At 43.9% G+C, this 18,838-nt stretch overlaps 1 protein-coding gene across 7 annotated transcripts in view; it reads left to right on the top strand.

Moving 5' to 3' along the window:
* The window catches only part of NBEA (neurobeachin), a 361,568-nt gene that overhangs the window by 201,718 nt on the left and 141,012 nt on the right, over positions 1-18,838 (top strand). For 6 of the 7 annotated variants that reach the window (XM_083608943.1, XM_083608944.1, XM_083608945.1 and 3 more), the window contains one exon: positions 18,390-18,526. In XM_083608943.1, coding sequence (XP_083465069.1) covers positions 18,390-18,526 — 137 coding nt within the window. Of the gene's footprint in view, positions 1-16,061; positions 16,204-18,389; positions 18,527-18,838 lie in introns of those variants that run through there. The other variant, XM_083608942.1, reaches the window with a different exon arrangement.

Raw genomic sequence — 18,838 nt, 5'->3', positions numbered from 1 at the left:
AGGGCAGTATTCAACTAAACAGTTTCACTAGCTCATTGACATTTAGTTCCCTATTCTGAGGGATCACTCACCTCCAGAGTAGATTTAGGGTGTGCACGGGGAGAAGAGAGGGTGAGGAAGTTCGGTCGGGCCACTAAAAGTCTTTGTGCTGGCAGAACTGTTCAGTTGCGGCAACCACTGAAAATACTTTTATACGTGACTTTGTGTTGACTGGGTGGAAGCATAGCATAGGATGCAAGAGTGAAGTCTTGGCTGCTTATGGACAGTGACTGAATCAGGTGGAGGCTAGTGCAGAATCACTTCAATTTGTCTCGTTATTTGGGGTACACACAGAGCCAATGGACATCCCTACAACTTGTACATCCATGAGCCCTTCTTATGTGAGATGATGCATCTATTTCGTACTCTGATACTAACATCCACGTTAAAATATATTGAAATGTTCCTTAGAGGCAAAAATGGCAGAAATTAAATAATAAAGCCAAACTTACCAAGAGGTTCTGTGAAAATATAGTATAAAGAATAGAAAGACGGGTGCTTTTTTCCAACAGTTTGATTTTTTCTCCATGTTCTATTTCAGGATGTTTTATAATGAGAATATATACACACACACACACACACACACACACACACAGATACTATGTTTTCATCGTGTTTATTCAGTCACTATTTTATATGACTAAGACTGAACTAACAATAGTTCATGGCCATGTATGAATTGGTATATTCGTTTTAAAATTTAGAAGTGTTCATGATTTAGAAGATGGTGGCTAACTAATTCACCACCATCACTTTAATGGTAAAAGCTAAAATTTCTGTCCCTTTCAGATATGATATTCTGATTGGAGGTAAGGGGTCTTTACTTAAGAGTACAATCCTATGCATTTCTACACAGAAGTAAGTCTCACAGAGTTCACTGGGGTTTATCCCCACAAGATCGCAGCCTTAGTACCATACAGCAGATGTGAAATGACCTTTCCAATGCACCACTTCATTTATGGCTGCTTCAAGTGACAGTAGTACCTTTATCATCTGCAACCCCGTAGGCAGCCATGAGTGTAAGTTCTAAAGCAGAATACAGAAATTTGATTGGCAGGCAAGCTGCATTTTTTCTGGCCCAGCCTTAGCTCATCTATCATCACTTACCAAAAACGTTATGAGGATATTTTTCACTCATGTTCCTGTAAAACGTTGAGAGGACAAAAGCACAAATCTAGAATCTTATAGGAAACTCTTTATCCAAAATGGTCACAGTTTCTGTGCCAGATGCAGATGATTAAAAGTAGTTCTTGGCCATTGCTGATACATGATCACCTGGCATCAGATGAGAGGGGCTTTTAACTTTGTCCACAACCATGTTAAATCCATGTGAACTGTTAGTTTTTAGCACAGTTCAAAAGCATTGTTTCAACTTTATCTGCCCTAGAAAGGAAGAACCAACATTTTTCACAGGCAAAACTATAGTGTATGTTGGCTCTGCAGTACGATTTAAGTTGTTTTAATGAGCAAATAACTATATGAGCCTGCTGCAGGGGAGAAAAATACCCAGAGTTTACTAAAATAAGCACAACTCAGTAGATGCCTTCAAGTATATATAGCAAAGGTATGTCCCAATGTCTGCAGCAATATAAATATATTGAGAGGAAATGCTTTCTCTGTAAACATACGCAATATGTGTAAGTGTGAAGAAATAACAGGCTCCTGAATTTATATGCAAGTTACCCTTGAAATCTAGACTATGCATACACCATGTGGTAGATTTTCCTCTTTAATGCTGAATAGTCTTTTTCTGCACTTTTGCACAGTTAATTTTATTGTGTACATCACTGATAAATTCATTTTTGAAGCTGTTTATTCGCCAGTTTGTCAGGAACAGAGTTGCTGGAAATCTTTAGTTTTTGCTTTTGATACAGATGGGTGGAAATAAGTTCTTGAAAACTTAAATTTCACCAGTTATGCAGCCAAAAGTCAAATTCCACTTGATCTTAATATTAAAGAACAAAAATAGTGAAATTGTGGTGTGTTACATATTCTTAGAATTTCTGCATGAGCTTAGAGTTCATTGTTTTCTATAACCGTTACTTTACAGACTACATGTTAGTGAATATTACTTATTTTATTTGTTGACTATTTTTCTTTAAAAATACTGTTCACACAGCAAGGGAATTCTCCAGCATCTATCTAGTTTATGTTTTGCATTTTTACTTTGTTTTGTAAACTATCCATAGCTTTACAAACTATACTGAGGAACAATTAATTTCATTTGATACAAATAAAACATATTTCCAAGAAATTCTCCCAAGTAAGTACATAATAGTAGCAAAAATAAAAATAAAGTGCAGGATCCAGACCATGGACATAGCGTCTTCACAGAGTATTCTCAAAGGCTCAGTAGAGCCCTGTCTCTCCATTCTCACACTCCCTCACATACTGGGACAATGCAAATATGGAATTAATGGTCTGTGCACACCTCCCTTATCCCATCCAACCATTCCTTTTGCCCCGATACATGTTTCTCATGCTGAGTAACATTGACAGAAAACAAAGTGCCAGATGGGGATATTGGCGGCAGACATGCTCCTTTGATTCCCCTTACTATCCCATTTGTGTTCACACCTGTATTTCTGTAGACGAGGGGAGAAATACGGTTCTGAGCCTATGGCAGTCTTCTCTATGTGAACACTACATGTGCAGTGGACAGATTGTTCCCTGTGTGTCTACATCTTGTAGAAGAATATGCTGTTAGGCTTTTATACAAGTTCATTGACACTGTCTTTACATTCTCCCACCCTTCTAATTCTTGCCACTTTACAATATAGTAAGCCTAGAATCTTGCTGGTTGTATATATAGATTTTCAAAATGACTTACAACGTAATCCTAAACCATGCCCTGCACAGGAGTGAAATCTTATTCAGTGGGGCTTACTCCCAGTTAAGTGTGGTTACAACTGGAGCCCTAAAAAGTTTGTTCTAAACTAAATAGCACCTTGATCTTAAAGTTACTTATTTAGAAGCAAATCCTGTTGCTTCTAGTTAACAGTGCTTGATGTGGTTTGGCAGTCCACCAGTAGGTATCCCATGTGAAAATGGACCATAAGTTCTATACCTTGTCATTTTGGGGAAAACGTCTTCACATCTGGGTTGTTTCTGAAAATTATTTTGTTCTTCAGCTGTCTTCTATTTAGTCTTGAACAATTTTTAAATGCCAATTTTAATATAGTAATCTGGGGAAATTGACTATTTCAGGTTGACTTTTTTTTTGGAGACAAAAGTCGATCTTACATCCCAAGTTCATTAATACTTTGGAAATTTATTGTTCTTCTGAAACATGTCTTTTCAGGGTCAGCTTATTTTTGTTTTTTGTTTTAGTTAAAAAAAGCATTTGATTCTAAAGTGCCTAAATTATTTTAACTTTATAAAAAATCCTTATTACCTATTTATTAAATGATTTGATACTGCCCTGGAACATAGCAGCTTGTTAAAACTTTCTTTTTTAAACAAACCCTGCAAAACCATACTGGTGGATTAATATGTGTAAAGCCATCTGCAGAATTTAATTGCAATAGCACCAAGAGGTCCGGTACTATTTAGTTGCTTTATTAGCTATTTTATGCTTTAAATGCCTTCACTGAAATTAGAAACACTGTTCTGGCAGGTACATAAAATTGGGGCTAATGATTAACAGGAAAAGGGAGTGATCCAATAAGCGCTACTTCTGTGCAACCCGCGTTTCCATTTATTCGCAGCAGGGCTTGAGCAGTAGCACTTCCAATGCACATCCTGTTGAGCACTGTAGAGAAAGTGCTCCCGTCTTTAGCAGAACTAATCCTGTCTTTGTTTTCCCGGAAGTAATTCCCCATGAGTTCGGTGGGTCTTGTGCCCCGAACTTCTGCCTTAGGCTACAATCCATACCTGGCAATGCGCACCAGGAATTCAGTAGGGCTCATGTCGAAGAACTCCCTCGTGGCTTCTGCTCTTTAAGCTGTGTGAGCTTGTACAATTTAGTTTGCATCGACCGACCTTCATTAGAAGTCTTCCAACAAGCCAAACGAAATTCAGAAGGTGTTGCCTCCTGAATCTATACCCGACTCTTTCTTCCCTGTTACTCTTGTGTGTGTTTTGTCTAAAAGATGTCTAAAGGTCAAACTCGCCGTTTCTTTCCGCAGACGCGGCACGCGTGTTCCCCAGACGTAGGTAACTCGCCCCGGAGCCCTTTGGCTGCGCGCAGCGGACTCTGTGCGCCCTGGCGCCTCTCCGCCGCTCGGCCTGCCGCTTCTTCGGCTGGGCTGCTGGGGACGCCCAAGCGGGGATCCTCCGTCCAAGCCCCGGCGCGGCGGCTCGCCTCGGCCTGCCGCCCTTTGTTCTTCCGTCCGCCGAGGGACAACAAAGCGGATGGGCCTCCCTGGACCAGTCACGGCCGCCGGGGCCGGGCGGGCGCAGGTGGGAGCATCTGCAGCTCCGCGGCGCGATTTGGCACGGTCCCGGCGGACGTGGAAAGCGGCTCCTGGCTCCGCAGGGGCAGCGCTCAAGCTTGTGCCGATAAGTGGGTGGGGGTGGCGGGGTCTCACTTCTTTCCCCTGCTGTTTTGGACTTGGGAGTGTGGCGCTTCCCCCCTCCCCAAAGGGGTGGAATTGCTTGGATCGGCAGCGCCTGGCGCGCTCTCCGCGCTCTCCATCCAGTCCATGCCCGGTGCGCCGCGTTATTGTTTTGGGGAGCCGTTTGGGAAGCGGAGCCAATGCCGCGCTGCTATCTCGGGGCCATATGGAGAAGCTGCACTATTTTGATTACGCCTGGTGTAAACATTTTAATGTCGGATCCTTAAAATCCAGAGCCTCTCCCAAAGGGGATTAGAACATAATCCTCTCGCTCTATAGCTGGAGTGGATTAATTTCGTATTCTCTCAGTGGCGGGTTTGCTCCCTGAAGGCTCGAACAAAAAGACTCCGCGCTCCTTAAATGTGCCGTGGTATTGGGACTTGTAATTGGAGATTTCCAAAGGACAAGTGTAAAAATGACACACTATTAAGAAGGAGCGTTTCATTCGGTGCCTTTTCAGCGGGCGGGCGGCGCTTCAGAGGCTCCGAGTGAAATATGTGAAATGTTACACTCAGGTTATGATGTGGGGGAGGGGCGCCAAGTGCCTTTGGATCCCTGTCCTTTTGCTAACCTCACCCAGAAGGCCCAATCCATCCCGCTGTAATGCCAAGGGACAACTGGGAAGGGGGCATCTGCCACCCCCTTACTTGCGCTGTCCCTCCGCGTGTCCGGCGGAGATCGTCCTCCCCTGCGCGCAGGTAGAGGCTGCTTGACCTTTGAGCAGTCGCCCCTGCCTTTGCCTGGCAGCTTGTGCGCTGGACGCGTTCCCGGATTCTATGATCTCCTCCTGCAGGCCCTGGGCGAGAAGCCCCTTTTCGAAGCGGCTGGAGGAGCAGCCACCGTTCCAACGCCAATCCTACAAGCTGGACCCTCTGCCTTATTACAGTCTGCCTAAGTTGGGAGAGAGTGCGCTACGCCACGGGTGGGGCATATTTGCGAAGCAGTAGCGGAAACTCCTAGCCAAGCCTAAGCCTGACCTCTCCTCTTCCTGTGTGCTAAAGCCAGCAGGGTACCTCAAGTGGTGGCAGCGAGGCGGAATTCGACCAGGGAGTGCTTTTTAAAATACACTCCAATGAAGCAGTCCAATTACGTAAAGTTTATTCAAGACAGTTATAAAAGCAAATTAAGAGGGAGGTCATCAGTTGGTGTGATAAAGACAACAAAACAGTTTCTGGCTAATCAGTCTAGTGCAGTCTAGTTTAGCCATGTCATTTGCATTCTCTCTCCTTGCTCACCCTGAGAAAAGTGAAGTCTATTGGATATCTATTGACTATGCCATTAACCCTTCCGTTTCAGGAGAGGGGGTTGAGTTCTCCTACAGGTTTAGCCACTGAGACCAGTGCACCTCTGCACATAAGGCAAAGGTTGCAATTTTCACAGTTTTAACCCCAGAGATGAGACTCGCATAATCAGGTATTGTTTGAGGGGACTGGGAATCAGCACTGGGAATACCCTAGAAAGGTGAAAATTAAGAAGGATGCAGACTGTGGATTTAAGAAATCTTGGAAGGGCATATTCTGAGAAATCTCTTGATATGCCTTATAGTTATTCCAGCCAAATAGATATGGGGTTCTTAAAAGTGTGCAGGTCTGTAGAAAACATAGGTTATAAATCTAGGGTAGCCAACCTGGAACCCTTCGGGTGTTGCTGTACTTCAACTCCCATCAGCCCCAGCCACAAGTCCAGTGGCCAGGAATCATGGGAGCTGTAGTCTAACCATATCTTGAGCTTACCTCTAAGTGATAAGCAAATATTCATTTGCTCTTACTGCTGAGTATATTGTTCATCGTACTTTTTTCAAGCACTGAATTAAAAGCCTGATTTTTTTAATTGTTTAATTGTATTGTTTTGTGGGCTCACTATTAGATGCCACTATCTGGACTAGTCCAGAGGTGTCTAGAGCACCACATGTTCCAGTTTACTTGGATGAGTTTAAATTGTTGCAGCCTGATGTTGACAGACTGCTTGGAAGAGGGTCTGGCTGGTCACTTGTCCTTTCAACTCTTTTTTTTTTAAAAAAAGATATTTATTGAAGTTTTACAAAAACATAAGTTTACAAAATGAAAAAAGGTCATATAAAAAGAAAAAGATACAAAAAAAGAACATAGAAAAATACATGAAAAAGAAAAAAAGGAATAAAAATACAAAAGACAAAAGACAAATAGCTAAAAAAGAATTAAAAACAAATCCGTTTTTTGTATCTTTGAACTCATTAACTTATTTCCTTGGCCTCCTCACACCTCCCCTTTTTGTATTCCCATTTAAATAATCAAATCAGCAAATCCTTACCCTCTTTCGTTTATCTTAACTCTATATCTTAACATATTATAACTCTATATTTTCATCCATTATCAATTCATTTTTGCATATTCTTATTAACTTTGTTGCTAATGCCACTTATTTTCAATCGAGCATCATTTTAACATTCATTAATTTTACAGTATTTCTGAAGATAGTCTTTAAATTTCTTCCAGTCTTCTTCCACCAACTCTTCTCCCAGGTCTCGGATTCTGCCAGTCATTTCCACCAATTCCATATAATCCGTCACCTTCATCTGCCACTTTTCCAGGGTGGGTAGCTCTTGTGTCTTCCAATACTTTGCAATAAGTATTCTTGCTGCTGTTGTTGCATACATAAAGAAAGTTCTATCCTTCTTTGGCACCAATTGGCCGACTATGTCCAGGAGAAAGGCCTCTGGTTTCTTCAGGAAGGTATATTTAAATACCTTTTTCATTTCATTATAGATCATCTCCCAGAAAGCCTTAATCTTTGGGCATGTCCACCAAAGGTGAAAGAATGTACCTTCATTTTCTTTACATTTCCAACATTTATTATCAGGCAAATGATAAATTTTTGCAAGCTTGACTGGTGTCATGTACCATCTGTACATCATTTTCATAATATTCTCTCTTAAGGCATTACATGCCGTAAATTTCATACCGGTGGTCCACAACTGTTCCCAGTCAGCAAACATAATGTTATAACCAATATCTTGTGCCCATTTAATCATAGCAGATTTAACCGTTTCATCCTGCGTATTCCATTTTAACAGCAAGTTATACATTCTTGAAAGTATCTTAGTTTTGGGATCTAACAGTTCTGTTTCCAATTTTGATTTTTCCACCTGGAAGCCAATTTTTTTGTCCAAATTATAGGCCTCTCTTATTTGATAATAATGAAGCCAGTCTCGCACTTTATCTTTTAATTTCTCAAAACTCTGTAATTTCAGTTTGTCTCCTTCTTGTTCCAATATTTCCCAATATTTCGGCCATTTGACCTCCATATTGAGCTTTTTCTGAGCCTTCGCTTCCATTGGTGACAACCACCTTGGGGTTTTATTTTCCAGTAAATCCTTGTATCTTATCCAGACATTGAACAATGCTTTCCTGACAATATGGTTTTTAAATGCTTTATGTGCTTTAACCTTGTCGTACCACAAATATGCATGCCAACCAAAAACGTTGTTAAATCCTTCTAGATCCAAAATGTCTGTGTTCTCAAGAAGCAGCCAGTCTTTCAACCAGCAGAATGCTGCTGATTCATAGTAAAGTTTAAGGTCTGGCAGGGCAAATCCACCTCTTTCCTTTGCATCAGTTAATATTTTAAATTTTATTCTAGGCTTCTTGTCCTGCCAGACAAATCTGGAAATGTCTCTCTGCCACTTCTTGAAACAGTCCATCTTGTCCAATATTTGCAATGATTGAAACAAAAATAACATTTTTGGCAATACATTCATCTTTATAGCTGCAATTCGACCCAACAAGGAAAGCTTCAAATTTGACCATATTTCCAAGTCTTTTTTCACTTCTATCCAACATTTCTCATAGTTATCTTTAAATAAGTTTAAGTTCTTAGCAGTCATATTAACCCCCAAATATTTTACTTTCTTAACTAATGTTAAACCAGTCTCCTTCTGAAACCTCTCTTTCTCAATCGGTATTAAGTTTTTCTCAAGCACTTTAGTTTTTGACTTGTTCAGCTTAAATCCTGCCACATGACCAAATTCTTGAATCAATTCTAATACTCTTTTCGTGCTAGATTCTGGCTCCTGTAACGTCAAAACTAGGTCATCTGCAAAAGCTTTCAATTTATATTGTTTGGCTCCGACCTGAATACCTTTAATCAGACAGTCCCTTCTAATCATATTCAGCAAAACCTCCAGAACCGAAAGAAAAAGCAATGGGGAAATTGGGCAGCCTTGTCGTGTCCCTTTCTCTATCTCAAATTCCTCTGTCATCACATTATTAACTATTAACTTAGCCTTTTGTTCTGAGTAAATTGCACTTATACCATTTTCAAACCCTTGGCCCACCCCCATTCCCTGAAGATTTTTCTTCATAAAATTCCAGGAAATATTATCAAAAGCTTTTTCTGCATCTATAAAAATTAAAACTGCTTTGGTATTTATGTTCACTTGCAGCTTCTCCAAAATGTTAATTATATTCCTCGTATTGTCAGACAAATGTCTACCTGGGAGAAAGCCGGCTTGATCTTTATGTATCGCTTCAACTAATACCTTTTTTAATCTATTAGCCAAGATATCAGCAAAAATTTTGTAATCCACATTAAGCAGGGATATGGGGCGGTAGTTCTTAAGTTGTGTCTTTTCAGACTCAGTTTTCGGTATAAGTGTAATGTAAGCTTCCTTCCACGACTCTGGCGCCTTTTTCCCCTCCAAAATTTCATTACAGACCTCCTTTAGTGGCTGAATTAACCAGTCTTTCAGAGATCTATAGTATTTGGAGGTAAGACCATCCAGCCCTGGAGATTTACCCAACTGCATGTTCTGGATGACACCTTCAACCTCCTGTTCTGTAATTTTGTGATTCAACATTATCTTATTTTCTTGAGAGATTTTTTGTAATCCATTTGTTCTTAAAAATTGGTCTAAATCAGTCTCTTTCTGTGGCCCTTGTGTGTATAGTTGTTTAAAATATCTCTGGAAGCACTTTCTAATCTCCAATGGATTCTGTATGTTCTTTCCTTCCACATCCAAATTTGTAATGGTGTTTAATTTTTGTATTTTTTTCATCTGCCAGGCTAGCAGTTTCCCGCATTTATTAGCCGATTCAAATGTCTTTTGTCTCATCTGCTTAATTTTCCATTCTACTTCCTGATTTATCATTTTCATGTATTGTACTTGATATAGCTTTATTTCTCTCAGAATCTCTTGCGACTTTGGTTTCGCTCTTAATTTCTTCTCTCCTTTTATTTTTTCCAAGATTTTATCTTTTTTCTCATTTTGAATTCTCTTCTTTATTGCGTTCTGTTGAATCAGAAAACCTCTCATGACCGCTTTGCTTGCGTCCCAGATTACTCTTTTTTCAACCGTGGTATTCAAATTTATCTCAAAGTAATCTCTCAATATTTTTTGGGCCTTCTTGGTAACCTCTTGATCTCTAAATAAGGTGTCATTCATCCTCCATCTGAAGGAACCGATTGGTGTTAGTTTCATCTCCATCTTCACCGCATTATGGTCGGAGCAAGTTTTTGGGCAAATTTCCACTTTTCGAGTCTTAGGTGCCAGTCCTCTAGTTATCCATATTTGGTCAATTCTTGTCCATGTCATGTTGGCTTCAGAGAAGAATGTTCCCTCTCTTCCAAGGGGGTTCTTGGTTCTCCAAATGTCAATCAAGTCCATATTGTCAGTCAGTTCAAAAAAGGTTTTTGGTAGTCTGCCATCTTTAGTTACAACCTGTCTCTGCGACTTATCCATATTTGTAGATACCACTCCATTTATATATCCTATCAAAATAATGTTATAGTCCATGTAGTCAAGCAATGTCTCATGCAATTTCCTGAAGAATTCAGATTTCCCCTCATTTGGTGCATAAACTCCTACAATCAAAAATTTTTCTCCTTGTGATTGAATCTCAATTGCCACAAATCTTCCTTGTTCATCTTTAAAAACAAATTTCGGTGATAGGCTCTCTTTGGCATAAATAACAACTCCTCTCTTTTTAACCTTGTCCGATGAAATAAACTCTTGACCCAATCTTTTATTAATCAGTACTTTCCTGTGAAGCCTTATCACATGAGTTTCCTGTAAACAAATTAAGTCCAATTGTTCCTTTTTCAATAAATGAAAGACTTTCTTCCTCTTCTTCGGGGAATTAAATCCATGAATATTCCAACTTAATAATTGCAGAGACATGATGTGGTTATTCTATTTTCCTCCAACTGCTCCCAAAAGTTCTTCTTGTTCTGACGGTGGTATCACTTTTTTTTGTTTGTCCAGTCCCAAAGGTGGTGGTGCTATGTCTAGTACTCCTGATCTTAAAGCTCTTAGCTCTTCTAGTACTTCTTTTTGCAGGTCTTCTTCGTGGTCTCTCAAAATTTTTTCCTTATCTTCCACTGATCTTATTTTGAACTTTTTCCCTTTAAAGGTAAAAGATAGTCCCTGGGGGAATTCCCACCTAAAAAGAATTCTGTTTCTTCTCAATAGGGCCACCAGATCTCCGTAGTTAGTTCTAAGATCCAATAGATGTTTCGGTATATCCTTAAAAATCTCCACTCTCGAGTCGTTGATCTCCAAAGTCTTCTGGAAGTGTGCACTCAGTATTTTATCTCTCTCTTCTTTCATTCGGAGGATAACCAAACAGTCTCTCACCCTGTTTTTTCTCCCTCCTCTTCCAAGTCTGAACGCACTTACTATCTTGAAGTCTTTCTCCAGCTCCAAATCCCAAAATTTTCCAAATTCCTGCGTAAGAAAGTCAATTAGGTTATCTTTTTCAAGTTCCGGTACTGCCCTGATCCTCAGATTGGTCTGTTTCTCCCTCAGTTCAATCATAGACAGAAGTGACTGATGATCCCCAATCTGTTTGCGCATAGGTTTTATTTCTTCCTCTACAGCCACTGCTTTTTCTTTTGCTTCCTCAGCTATTTTTCGATTAGACGCAGATTCTTCCAGCGATTTTTCAATAGATTCTGTATTGGAGTTCACCTTCTGTCCCAGATTATCTATTTTGGTTGATTGTTCCGTAACTTGTTTGCTTAGGCCTTCCAATTTTTCATAAATTTTATTTAACACAGAAGTAAAATCCCCTTCTGAAGCCATTCCTTTTGACTCAGCTTGTGCAAAATCTTCCCCCTGTGTCACAGGAGGGCTGGGAACAGATGATCTGCGTTGCTGGGAAACTATACTGGGCTGCTGCACTCTGGCCTTGCCCGATCTTGTTGTCCTATCCGTCATCACACTTTTGTCTATGAATCAAGGTCGGTCCCACGGTCAAATCTTGCCGTGGAAAACCCCCAAAGTCCAGAGTGGAAAAATCCCCCAGCTGGGTGTACAGCTTCAATGTTCCTCTAGGGGGACACTGTAGCAGTCATTAAAGTTACAATAAAGAATCTTTTCCAACTTTCTTAAGTCCCCTCAAAAAGCAAACAAACAACAGTTTCAAGTCCAGAGAAGACCTTCAACAAGTATCTCCTTTGCAGAGTTAACCATTAAAAAGTTACAATGTCTATAAATAGTGCGACTCTCAATGCAACAGTTCTAGTGAACCTGGCAGTCCGTTCCCAGGAGTTAAATAATTGTCTCTATTTTTCCCAGAAGAAATAAAGTCACTTTTCCCTCTCCCCCCCCCTCCACTAACCGGGGGGGGGGTAGTTCTTTCACTTTAACGTTCGGATTTAGAGCTTTAAAAGCACCGCTCTCCAGGTCTTAGCTTAGAAGCGTCTTTGCTTTGATCTGTGTACAGAAACGGAAGGCGGACTTCCTGTTTACGCCTCCCCGCTTCAGTGCCAAATTAATCCCTTTTTTCTTCCTTTAGTCCCAATTTCTTAAGCTTCACCTACTCATGGGTAGTTGTTTAGCAGCCAAATTGTCACAGGAAAAAGGTCAGCGCTCTCCGGCAACAGCTGTGCGGCTTCACCCCACGGAAGGAGCAATTGACTCTCAGCACCGCGCCAAGCTCCCATTATGCTCCGGAGCCCCTTGCGGGGTTCCTTCGCCAATTCGGGGGGCGCTAAGGGTGCCCGCCGAGTCCCATGTTCACAGGCTTCTCCTGCCTGTGATTTTCAAAAGGGTCTCTGCTTCGCTGTAGCGGACAGACCCACTTTCCGCGAGCTTCTCCCTCCAGATTAGAAGGAGACCGCCATTGCCGTTGGCGCCGCCTCCGGAAGCCTGTCCTTTCAACTCTTGCCCATTGTGATGTACGAGAGTGAACCTGAGGGGTTTTAACAGCATAGGTCCAGGGAGTGGTGAATGCCATATTGCAGAAGGATGGGGTACCATTGGCTTTTAAAGATATAGTGTTGTGCCCTCTCCTTCAGAGGACCTTTCTGGACTTAGAACTGTTGAATAGCTATTGCCCAGTTGCTAACAATCCCTTTTAGGCATGATGCTCAAGATTTTTGTGTCAGTTCAACTTACAGGTGTGCTTGGAAGAAGTGGATTACAGTCTGGGTTCAGGCCCAGTTATGGCACCAAAGCTGCCATGGTCATCCTAGTGCTACCTTGTAGGCATTTGATACTGCACACCATAGCTTGGAGCAGTTTCATGGGTTGGAAATGGAGCCCCCTCTGCACCAGACTGCTGTTGTTTCACTCCTACCTTCATGCTTCCAGAGACTTATCAATGTTGACTTGACATCATAGAAGTTTGGTGACCCGCAGGGATCACTCTTGGCTCTCATGTTATTCAACATATGCGAAGCTGTTGGAGGATGTCATCAGGGGAGTTGGAGTGAGGTATCAGCTGATGACCTTGAACTCTATGTCGCTTTACCACCTGAATCAGAAAATACAGTTCAGGTTCACCTGAATCAGAAAATACAGTTCAGGTGCTTTATGTGGCCCAATAAATTGAAATTTGATTCCAGACAAAATGGAGATGTTGTGTGTTGCAGGCTCTCACCTGTGGGAAGTGAGTAAACAACCTGTTCAGTTTGGAGTGGCACTGCCCTAGTTTGAAGCTTAAAAATGCTCCTAGACCAAACGCTGCCACTGGAAGCTGGCTTTAGTAACTAGGAATACTTATTATTGGACAGAGATGGTCTGGCTCTAGTGCTGCATGCTATGGTAACCTCAGGGCTGGACTACAGTACTGCATTATACATGAAGCCTGCATTATACATGAACCCTTGAAGACTGTTCCAAAGCTACAGCAGTTGCAAAATGCAGCGGCCAGGGGGCTGGTAAGAATTCCTAGCTAGGCACAAATTACAGGAGTTCAGAGCATGGTTTCCCTAGTCGTTTTGTGTATTGTGGAATGAATCCCATCTGTAAACTGGGATAGTATGACTAACTGAGAAGTTGGTGTTCCATGTCATTTTTCCAGAATATCATTTACAGCCCTGAAGAGGTATTGGAACTTGTTTTCTGAGCAGGTTTTGTGGCTTAATGCATGAAACCCATCTAGCTATGTGTGGCTGGTGGATATGGATGATTAGGCGAGCTCAGAAGTTAACATTCCAGAGCATTTACTCTGTTTATGACCCAGAGCAGGTAGTTCTGTGGAATATTTTTGTGGTTTATAATATATATGTGACTTGTGAATGTGATAGATCTGTCGTTGTTTAGTCGTTTAGTTGTGTCCGACTCTTTGTGACCCCGTGGACCAGAGCATGCCAGGCACTCCTGTCTTCCACTGCCTCCCGCAGTTTGGACAGGCTCATGTTTGTAGCTTCGAGAACACTGTCCAACCATCTCGTCCTCTGTCGTCCCCTTCTCCTTGTGCCCTCCATCTTTCCCAACATCAGGGTCTTTTCCAGAGAGTCTTCTCTTCTCATGAGGTGGCCAAAGTATTGGAGCCTCAACTTCACTATCTGTCCTTCCAGTGAGCACTCAGGGCTGATTTCCTTAAGAATGGATACGTTTGATCTTCTTGCAGTCCATGGACCAAAAGCATCAATTCTTCGGCGATCAGCCTTCTTGATGGTCCAGCTCTCACTTCCATACATCACTAGTGATAGATCTAGTTAGCTCTGAAGTTGTTGTGCCCTGGCCATTCCTCTCTTACAGATGGGTTCTGGTTGCGAAGGGGTTAATACATAATATTTGAAGGGTTTCCATTCTAAAATATTACGTCTAACGCAACTTCCCGGTTTGGTCATTCCACCATGTTCCATAGGAAAGGGACCATAAACCAACAGTAAGGAAAGTATCACTTGGTAGAGCATGAGACTCTTAATGTCAGGGTTGTGGGTTTGAGTCCCATGTTGGGCAAAGTATTCCTGCATCCCAGGGGATTAGCCTAGATGACTCCATGGTCCCTTCCAACTTTACAATTCCATGATTCTATGTGGATTTCCCTTACTGGACTCTTCCCTACCACCCCACCCAGCAAGAGAGGGCCAAGCAAGCAAGTGGAGTGGTGGTTGCTCTTGCCACCTCTCCCTGGGTGGCCCTCCAGGGCCCAGTCCCCACTCTCCAGCAGACCGGGGCGGGGGGTAAATGAGTTGAGAGAGGTACAGATGTTCTTGCAAAGGGCAGCCACCATCTTTCATTGCACTTTCTTCAGGTGCCGCCACTGGGCCAAATGTCTTTCCCCTGCATGAGCCAGATAAGAGATGGTCAGTGATCGAAGCAAGGAAGTAGCTCCTTGCAGCCACCGCTCAGTCACCCACTTTTTGTTGGGGAGCAGGAAGCAGCTGCCTTCTGCTTCGGGGGGATGGCAGAAGCAATGGGCTGGCGAAGCCCAAAGCAAGGGGTGGTGGCTGGGTAAAAGGACCAGTACTTAACAGACCACCCCCAGACACAAGGGCCCTGAGTGCTGACTCTGCTTTCCATCTCTGATACCTCCTCGCCGGGAAAATATCAAGGCTTGCTTACTTACATGGGTTTTGATAATGAAATAATCAGGAATTTTCATGCTGCTAAGTAACACCCCCCCCACGCCGCTTTCTTCCCTTTAGCGAAAAAAAAAAGTTAATGGAAACATCTTGTGATCCTTCGAAACGCCGCTGGTTTGAGTGGTAGCTGTTTTTGCCTAGTTCAGGCTCGTATAGGATTTCACAAGGTCGTTTGTTCAGAGCGCTTGGAAGTGTGAGGGGTTCCTCGCAGGCCTTTTGCTCAGAAATCTCCGCGATGCACTTATTTCCATCAGCCATTCTGAAAATTAAACCCGGCTCGCCACTGTCATTCTCCCTTGCGCACCCACGCCCCGCACACAAAAGATTTAGGCATTCTCTCTCTCTCTCGATGAAGAAAAAGATTTCTTGTTATAGTCTCTGGCCTCCTGACCGCGAACTACCAGCCACTTCCTTTTTATTTTGCCCATATAACAAGCGGGGAGCCGGGAGGTAATTGGGTTAACTACCTGATCTTCCTTCTGGGAGCGCGCAAGGCCCACTAAACGCCTTCTTATCATGATCGACTATCACGCGGCTCCCCAACTGCATCATCTTTAAGGGACTTTTTTTATTTTCTCGCCGAGGCCTGTAAAGCCCCGGCGCTCGGGTGGCGAGGAAGGGTTAAAGGCAGACGGGGGCGGGGAGAGGAGAGGGGCCGGGGTGGCGATCGCAGAGGGGCGGAGAGAAGCAGCAGCAGGGCCCGGGAGCTGCTGCTGCTGCTGCCTGGAGAGCTCGGCCTGCCATTACGCACAAAGGCGAGGGGCCTGGGGAATCGAAACCCAAATCCACTTGTAATCGCACGAGAGAATCGCGCGTAATTACTCGAGCGACCGAGATTAAGATTGATGAGCCTTTAAAGCGCCGTTTCGGATCGATCCGCTGCCCTAAGCAGGAGCCCCGCCGGCCAGGAGGGCGGCCCGCTTGCCGGCCTGCTTGCTCGCCGAGCGCCACTGGCGCTGTCCGGCCGGAGGGGGAGGCGGGTGGGAGGACGGAGCAAGGGCGATGCCCGAGCCCCGCGCGTATGGTCCGCATCAGCTGACCGGGGTGAAGAGGCCAGGCTGGCCTATTAGACGCGGGGAAAACAAGAAAATGAACGAAAATAGAGTTTGTCTCCATATTAACCAGCCCCTGGTGGGCTGGCTTGAGAGCTGTCAGAGGCGGGAAGCCGAGCGTTGCCTAGGGCTGGGTGGAGAGGAGGGAAGGAGGCGATCCTTGGAAGGGAGGGAAGTTAGCGCTGAAATGAGGCCTGCCACGCACTCCGCCAGGCCGAGAGACGGGCTGAGGCCGGGCTAAGTGGCGGGTAGGAAGGGGATCCGTAGAGGCAGGAGACTGGGCCCTGGGGGAGGGCAGAGCTTGGCAGCGCAAATGGTGGTCGGACCGAGCGCCAGCCAGCCCCTACCTCAGCTGCCTTCCCCACAGAAAAGAAGCCGGGGAAAGGCTGCTGGAGAGACACCAGAAACCAAATCCGACCGAGCACAACATTTCACACACACACGGAATTAACAGTCTCGGCACCTAAAGGAAAAAACAACAATACCAGCAGCCAGATAATACTGTGCCGTATTATTTCCCAGTTTCTAAAATGTGGCATCAGTGTATTGCATTTCATGTTATTCGAATAGATGTCTCGGTTTATTTATCCATATTGGCTCAATATCCCATTGTTCCATGCATTTATTTTTATGCGATCTGCATAGATCTCGAAATGGAATTTCCAGTAAGTTCGTTTAGGATCCGGATGGGAAGTCTCCTTAGAGTCAATGTAATAAAGGTCCGCAAACAGCAAAGAGCCTTATGGCACCTTAAATGTTAACACGTTTATTATGGCATACGCTTGTCAGACCATCGGATGCCTGGTTCCTATTACTGGTCCTCCTGCTCTGAGGAGCCCCACGGCGCTTGGCTCTAAGGTTGCCGTCGCCAGGACCCTAACTAGGCAGCCTGACCCGCCGAATACAGCCGGATCCGCCTCCCGAGGAAACCTGCAGAGGATTGCGTTGCACAGTACTAGAAATGCCCAAATAATTCCGGGGTTTTCTTGCAGGTTTGAGCTACGATTCTGTGCACATTTACTTGGGAGTAAACCCCGATGAATTCTGTAGAATATGCATGCGTGTAAGCAAGTTAGAATAACCCTGAATCTTTTTGTTTTGGAGTAATTATGCTCCCAGCATTAACATTTCAATAAATTTCAGAGGGAGAGAGATTGTTTCTGGCGTCTCTGCGGAGACAAATTGTTTTCTTTATAACAACTGTTTGTTTCACAATAAAGGCTGCACTTTATTTTACACATTCACTTTCTGCACAGAGAGAGCCCTCGTCTGGCATCTGATGTCTCGCAGATAGTTTTATGATGTAGAAAACATTGCATTGCCTAACGTCCAGAATAATAAAAAAGAAGTAAAACATATTCGATATGTGTGGTGCATAATTTGTATTGTAATTTTATGACTAGATACAGGAAGCGTAAATCTAAATATATTTTATTGGAAGCCCCTCTGATTTTTATTCCGTGACACTGCTTTTCTAAATACTCGCTGCCCGTCTTGGGCTGCGCTTTATACACACGTGCAAACCGGTAAATTTGCTGAATTGAGTGGGACCTGCACTCGACCTTTATGGGATCGGGCTTCGAGATTAGGAAGAGAGGGGCTATTTTCATCAGCGCTGTGATCTCCCCACCCGCACCCCGCTAGTATTCTCAAATAAATCTTCCTGTCTTTAAGTGGCAAGACCTACACACACCCTAGTTCTTGGGTGTTGTTTTGTTTGAAAGACCTATAAAGTGGCCTGCTGTTCCGGTGGTCCGTCGACCATCCTTTGAGCTTCAGGCATACACAGCGTCCCGCTTCCCGAAGCCTCTCCTAGGTGTCCCGGCAGCGATCCGTAGGCATCCCTCGCCTGAGTCCGACGGCTTTCTCGCTCCGCTCTGCCGTCGTCGGGCAAAGCGGCCGGCCTCCCTTTCGCAGCCTCCTCACTCCGCTCTGTCTTGTCTTGCAGGCCCCGTGGTCCTCAGCACGCCGGCCCAGCTCATCGCGCCGGTGGTGGTGGCCAAGGGCACCCTCTCCATCACCACCACCGAGATCTACTTCGAGGTAGACGAGGAGGACCCGGCCTTCAAGAAGATCGACCCTAAAGTGAGTACAGGACCCAAGTTGGGGGGGGGGGAGTTGGGAGGAGGAGGGGGAGGTTTCCCATAACCATGAATTGAGGAATGCTCCCAAGTGCCTGGAAGCGCTCCTCTCCTTGCCCCCCTCCGTCTGACTCCGTGGCTGTTTTATTTAAGAGCGCGGCGCGTTAATGATGTAAAATCCGCTCTTACTCCCGCGCTCGCTTTTTAACAAATCCCGCCCCCCGCACTTCCCCCCGAAGGCCTTTGTATGAACGTGGGCAGATTTAGCAGTTAAGCCAATTGCTCGGAAATCCCTCGAGGTAATGGCGGGCCCGCA

The sequence above is a fragment of the Podarcis filfolensis genome, assembly GCF_964270895.1.
Source record: "Podarcis filfolensis genome assembly, chromosome: 4".
Taxonomy (NCBI): Eukaryota; Metazoa; Chordata; class Lepidosauria; order Squamata; family Lacertidae; genus Podarcis; species Podarcis filfolensis.
The sequence above is the reverse complement of the archived record's forward strand: the minus strand, read 5'-3'. Positions and strand labels throughout refer to the sequence as shown.